Source organism: Cuculus canorus, chromosome 29 (assembly GCF_017976375.1).
Source record: "Cuculus canorus isolate bCucCan1 chromosome 29, bCucCan1.pri, whole genome shotgun sequence".
NCBI classification, from domain to species: domain Eukaryota; kingdom Metazoa; phylum Chordata; class Aves; order Cuculiformes; family Cuculidae; genus Cuculus; species Cuculus canorus.
In genome coordinates this window covers 1004719-1010984 of record NC_071429.1, presented here as the reverse complement: position 1 = coordinate 1010984, position 6266 = coordinate 1004719, and the positions used below count along the sequence as shown (strand labels likewise).

The following is a 6266-nucleotide window of genomic DNA, read 5'->3' as shown; positions in this document are numbered from 1 at the left end:
CAATTTGCTGAGCCCTGGCTCTGGGTTGAGAAACTACTTCTCGAAGCCAAAGGCAATTTTCCATGTAAAGAGAAGACTAAGGGTGTAACTTAGGTGTGTTTTGGGAATTGTGAAAGCCGTGCTACAACTTGGCATGAGCTACAGCGCTTGCCTGCCATGGGGCTTTGGATTGAGAGATCAAAATAAAGATAAACACAAGTAGGGAAACAACCACAATGGATGAAAGGTGAAAAAAAAAATGACTGGTATATCCTAGGGAGACTGTTACGGTACCGCAAAAGCGTAAGGGCACTTAGTCACCCAGCGCTGCCGTTTAGTAGGCATGGTTGTCTCCGTTTTAATTTTCCCCTGCTTTGCAGGGTGTGTTTTTGGGTAGGGTCAATGTTTGGCAAATTGAAGATGAAAATCTGTAAACCACGCCACGCTGATGAAGACAGGACCTGTCTCCTCCTTCACGCCCATGCAAACCCAGCCCACCTCCAGAAACAGATAAAAGGGAGCATCTGCTGCCCTCCAGTCAGAGGGACTTACCGCCCTTCTCCTTGCACTCGTCGCCTCCACGCACAATTCCGTTCATCTTCCTTAATTTCTCGATTTTTGACTCTGCTTGGAAGGAGCAGCCATGTCTCGGCAGTCTGTCTGCAGAAGCTTTGGAGGCGGGAGTAGAAGGGGCTACAGCTCTTGCTCTGCCATCGGTGGTGGCTTTGGAGGAGGTGGCGGCAGAAGCAGGAGCAGCTACAGCTCCTTCTCCATGTCCAGGGGATATGGAGGTGGCGGACGTTGTGGAGGGTTTACCAGCAAGAGCCTCCATAACATGGGTGGCGGTGGAAGGATTTCCATGGGTGGATGTTATGGAGGATATGGAGGCAGAATGGGTGGCTTTGGTGGAGGCTTTGGAGGAGGAATAGGCAGCTTTGGTGGAGGAATGGGTGGAGGAGGAATGGGTGGCTTTGGAGGAATGGGTGGTGGTGGAGGAATGGGTGGCTTTGGTGGAGGAATGGGTAGTTATGGTGGAGGAATGGGCGGTGGAGGAATGGGAGGCTTTGGCGGCCCAGGCTTTGGCATGGCAGGCTTTGGTGGCCCCGGTAGAGGTGGCCCTGGAATCCAGCCAGTGCAGGTTGACCCAACCCTCCTACAGCCGGTCCATGTTGAGATTGATCCCCAGATCCAGCAAGTCAAAAACCAGGAGAAAGAACAGATCAAGACTCTTAACAACCAATTTGCCTCTTTCATTGATAAGGTGAGAGGGTGGGATTGTCTCTAATTAAGGGTCAGATTCGGGAGGAACTTTCAAGTTCTCCAGAAGATTCCTTTCTGAGATGAATATCAGCAGGCGGAGAGGCTTGAGCCTTTTCATTAAGTACTGCTGGGGAAGAGACGGGAACGTCTCTTCCAGACGAGATCAAAGCGATGACTACAGGGCTTTAATCCAGCCTGTTGCACCAGGCTCAACTGAGATTGTTCTTGCAAGCAGGCTCAACGCCTCCAAACATCTCCAGGTTTCAGGCGCTTATTTTCTGCACCGTCTGCACCTTTCTCTTCCCAAACACCCTCCCATTTAGATATTCGCTAATATAACATTTTCTCTTCCTTTTTTTGGGATATCCAGTCTTTTAAATCCAGACTGGAAATCTCAGATTTCAATACTAGGCGTGACGGGAATGGACTTGGAGCTGGTGTTGCTTTTAAAAGCTCCTTCGGCTTGAACACGGGTTAGAAATCTCCTCCTTTTGTGGTTTAGGCAATGAGAGAAATCTTAGAGTAAATGTTGACATGGATCATGTAAAGGAGACTCAACTCCCTTTCCGCGTGGTGGATGGGGTGCATTGGCCGCCGCCGCTGTTCCCCATGAGGCGATGGCTACTCCGTGTGTTGCCTTTCAGGTCCGCTTCTTGGAGCAACAGAACAAGGTCCTCTCCACCAAGTGGGAGCTCCTCCAACAGCAAGGGCCTTCGGGGCCAAGGAAGAACCTCGACGTCATCTTTGAGAACTACATCCAGAACTTGAGGAGGCAGCTGGACTCGATCATGGCCCAGAGGGGGCAGCTGGAGTCCGAGCTGCAGAACATGCAGCAATACGTCGAGGATTACAAAACCAAGTAAGTGAAGAGACAGAGTAACCCAGACAGGAGCTGGAGCAGCGTGGCTGCCTTAATCTTGTAGGTCATCTTTCCTCACACTCATACCTTTTATAGCAATTGTGGACATCAGGTTTTTTTCAGTGTAAAGGTTTCACTCTCTTTTCTTCCTTGTAATTGGCGTAGTGTGGCCTTAGGCAGGAAAATTGTGGAAACTCAGCTTGTGTTTTCACTCTCCGTAGGTATGAGGAAGAGATCAACAGGCGCACAACTGCTGAGAACGAGTTTGTGGTGCTTAAGAAGGTGAGTCACGCGCGCTACTAAATGATCTCTCAGCCATCAGGACTCCCTCTGGAATGGGAATTTGGACAGATTGTAGGATTTATGAGCTGATAGTTGAAGCCCTTTGTGTTTCGTTTGCATCGCTGAACAACCCCACCGCAGCAGAGGCTGGGATGTCGTGAAGGATTTGCACAAGGGAATGAAACTCTTCTCTGTGATCTTCCCTTTAGGATGTGGACTCTGCCTACATGACCAAAGTAGAGTTGGAAGCCAAGGTGGGAGCTCTGACCGATCAAATCAACTTCCTCAGGTGCATGTACGAAGAGGTAAGAGCTTTCCTTTGCCCTGGCTGGAGATGCAATGAGGGGTGTGGTGGCCAAAGACACTGGGTATCTACATGGATTTGGTTAGGAGAGGCCGCTTGGAGTTGCTGCTCTTTCCTTCCCTGCTCCGATGGTTGAGCTCACTCCTGTCTTGGTTGTAGGAACTGGCCCAGATGCAGACAATCAGCCGCGACCTGTCTGTGGTGGTGTCCATGGACAACAACCGTCACCTGGATCTGGACAGCATCATCGAGGAGGTCAGACGGCAGTACGAGCAGATTGCTCAGAGCAGCAGAGCTGAGGCTGAGGCTTGGTACCAGAGCCAGGTGAGTTGGGAAGCAGTTGACGAACCCTGAGTGATGGTTAGAGCCTGCAGATCATTTATGGCAAAGTGAGACATCTCTTTAGGCTAACGGTGCTGGAGCTCATGCAGGGAAGTCTCATGAGGAATTATGTTGCTTTTGAGGGATCCGACTCCTTGTGTTAGTGTTCAGCATCTCCTTTTGATGCGCTGTGCAACCTCTCAACAAAGATGGCCAAAAATGTTCCTTAATTAGAAAATGCCTAATAAGTAGCTTTTGAGAAGCCAAAGGATGCTTAAGAATGTCAACAAAATTGATTCCAAAGCCCAAAGCGAATAATATTTGAGCTTCAGAACCATTTTTACATTGAGCTGAGCATCCAAGACCAATGTGATAGGGGCTTGTAGCAGTGTGGGAGTCACGGAACTGTTGACAGATCTTGTCCGGGTATCGGGAATGTTTTACTGATGGATGAATGTTTCACTGATGGGTTGCTTTGTCTTGGTGCCGTCAGTACGAACAGCTGCAGAGCACTGCTGGGAGACATGGGGACAACCTACGTAACACCAAGATAGAGATCCAAGAGTTGACCAGGAACATCCAGAGGCTGCGGGCTGAGATTGAGAATGTGAAGAAACAGGTAAGGATCGGTCAGTTTCTCATAGGATTCTGGCATCAGATTGGATCACAAATGACCATGTGTGGGGCAGAAATGCCTTCTTCAACCACCTCTTCTTTACTTCATGTAAATGAGACCTTTTTTAGACCTTGACTCCTCCAGTTGAGATGTGAGGGATGATACTAACTGACAAAACGATACCTGAGAAAACGCACTTTTCATTCCTCAGAACCAGCATGTGCAGTCAGCTATCGCCGAGGCCGAGGAGCGGGGCGAGATGGCCCTCAAGGATGCCAGAATGAAACTGGAAGACCTGGAATCCGCCCTGAGCAAAGACAAGGAGGAGCTGGCTCGCTTGCTGAAGGAGTACCAGGAGCTGCTGAACATCAAGATTGCCCTGGATGTTGAGATCGCCATGTACAGGAAACTGCTGGAGGGGGAGGAGAACAGGTAAGACCTTCCTTTAGGTTGTCTCAACCACGATGCTGTTTTTACTTGGACAGAGGGAGGTTTAATCATCTCTCACTGCCCACTTGACTTCTGATTTGAGATCTGGGCTGAACGCCTTGAGTTTGACATTAACCATGTAATCTCAAACCAGTTATTTTTGGTTCAAATGATCAGATGTGGCGATGACACCTTGGGTGACACTTTGGGTGGTCAGGACTGATAAGTAGAATTCCCTGATCACTACAGGTGGTACCACTGCCATTTCATTTCTGTTATATGTAGTTGCTTTCATGAACCGAAGCCCAGAATACCTCGTAAGGAGGAATTGTCAATGCCTTCCTTCCTTAAATATTTTAGTGATACTAAAGTTGCTGTTAAGGATGAAAGAGAAGAATTATTTGATAACAAAAATAGTGTTCTAAGGTTTTAGAGTACATCTTTTGTTGAATAACAACACCTCATCAATTTCCCTTTGCAGGCTGTGCAACGACGGCATGTCCAACGTCAATGTCTGTAAGTATCGGCAGTTATTCCCTCACGAAGCAGTAGCAGAATGTGTTGTTTTGGAGCTGCGTCTCACCAGGAGCCAATGTGTGTGTAACCTGTGCTTCTCTTCCAGCTGTGGTAGGCAGGACCACCATCACTGGAGGCAGAGGAGGCATGGGAGGAGGCTTTGGAGGCGGCAGCAGCATGGGAGGAGGCTTCGGAGTTGGCAGCGGCATGGGAGGAGGCTTCGGAGTTGGAAGCATGGGCGGAGGAATGGGAGGAGGCATATGTGGAGGTGGAAGCATGGGCGGCAGCTGTGGAATGGGAGGAGGATCATACGGCGGCGGCTTCTCTTCTGGAAGTGGAAGGATGTGCGGTTCCGGAGGTGGAGGATCATCTTCTGTACGGAGATCTGTGACGACCACCTCCATCAAATCTTCAGGAGTGAGATTCTGAGCCCCCAAGCCAACTTGACAAAGGAAAGAAGCATCTCCTCTCTTCTCCCGGCAGCAGCTCAGCCTCCTTAAATCCAGCTCCGATGTCCTGCGATGCAATGGACTGTGTCCCTCATGGCCCACCATGTACCGACTCATCTGCCTTGGTCCCGTCAAGGGAGTCTCCTGGCAATGCCGTGTCCGTGGTGAGCTGCGTGTCAGCCCCAAGCGTGGTCGTGAAACCACTGCCCGTGGAAAGAAAAGTCTCCCTGGAGGATCCCCAGCACGGAGAGCTGATTTACAGGAGGGGAAGGCTCTGCCTTTCTTGCTGGCTTGTACATTTCTGGCTGCCTCATGGCAAATGTGTATAAAGCTCTTCTTTCCACCCTGTCCTCCTGTCCCTTCCTCGATGGCCGTATCCCTGGGATGCTTCTGCACACAGTACATCCTGCTGCTTCCTTTCACTGGTGTTTAGGTGAGGGTAGATGTGGGACAAGGGTGACTCCTGCCTTGGCAGAGCTGGACAGGAGCATCTTCTGGGCAGGAAACAAGAGGGATGAAGTGTCCCAGGGTGGAGCACCTGGGCAACTTTGCTCTTCTGGTAGCCCCAGGTGTTCTGCAAGCAGGACATATCTCTGGAGCTGTGCCTTCCAGTTCCACTTGTCCTTGTTCTCCGTGACGCCTGGTAACACCTGTGGCACACGTGGATCTTCCAAGGAGAATACAGCTTGCTGTTCAGTGCCCGCCCCTGTGACATGGAACGAGACGTACTGTCCCCACCTCCCTCCTTCTTGTCTCTCTGGGATGTCCTGCTTCCTCGGGATGTTGCCATTCTCAATAAATTGCAGAGAACATTCACCATGTCTTTGTGTCATTGTCTCAGAAGCCGCTTGTAGAAAGGTTGTTTTTTTGGGGGTTTGGGGAACCACCTTGGTGGGAAGATGAGGGTTGTTCTGTTCGAGGGGTCATGACTGTGCTTTGAGGGAACTGAATGGGTGTGTGGCTGGAGGTAGGTGAGTATCCAAGCCCTGGTGGTGCCTCTTGGCTCTTATCAGTCACAGCAGTGCCTGAGAGCACAAGTCCATGCTTAGACTGGTGGAGCTGTGGGTGTTCAGCTCACACCAGAGCAGGAGTCTTTCTTGGTACTCACACCTCATCCATCGTAGCACCCAAGGCAATTGAACACCGTCTTGGGACAGTCCCTTCTCATCATCCCCCAGCGGAGCAGACCTTCCTATGGGTTAGGGGAAGGAGGTGGCAGTGGTCTTTTGGTCAAAAGAGGGAGGTTTACAG

The 6266-nt window shown here is 50.3% G+C and overlaps 1 protein-coding gene across 1 annotated transcript; it reads left to right on the top strand.

The window, feature by feature from the left end:
* Nucleotides 1-511: 511 nt before the first annotated feature.
* On the top strand, nucleotides 512-5831 carry LOC104055087 (keratin, type II cytoskeletal 5). Its single transcript, XM_009556167.2, has 9 exons — nucleotides 512-1240; nucleotides 1884-2098; nucleotides 2320-2380; nucleotides 2590-2685; nucleotides 2844-3008; nucleotides 3499-3624; nucleotides 3833-4053; nucleotides 4532-4566; nucleotides 4673-5831. Exons 1-9 carry the CDS (start codon nucleotides 623-625, stop codon nucleotides 4993-4995), a joined length of 1860 nt encoding a protein of 619 aa, XP_009554462.2. The 5' UTR covers nucleotides 512-622; the 3' UTR covers nucleotides 4996-5831.
* The last annotated feature ends 435 nt before the right edge of the window (nucleotides 5832-6266 follow it).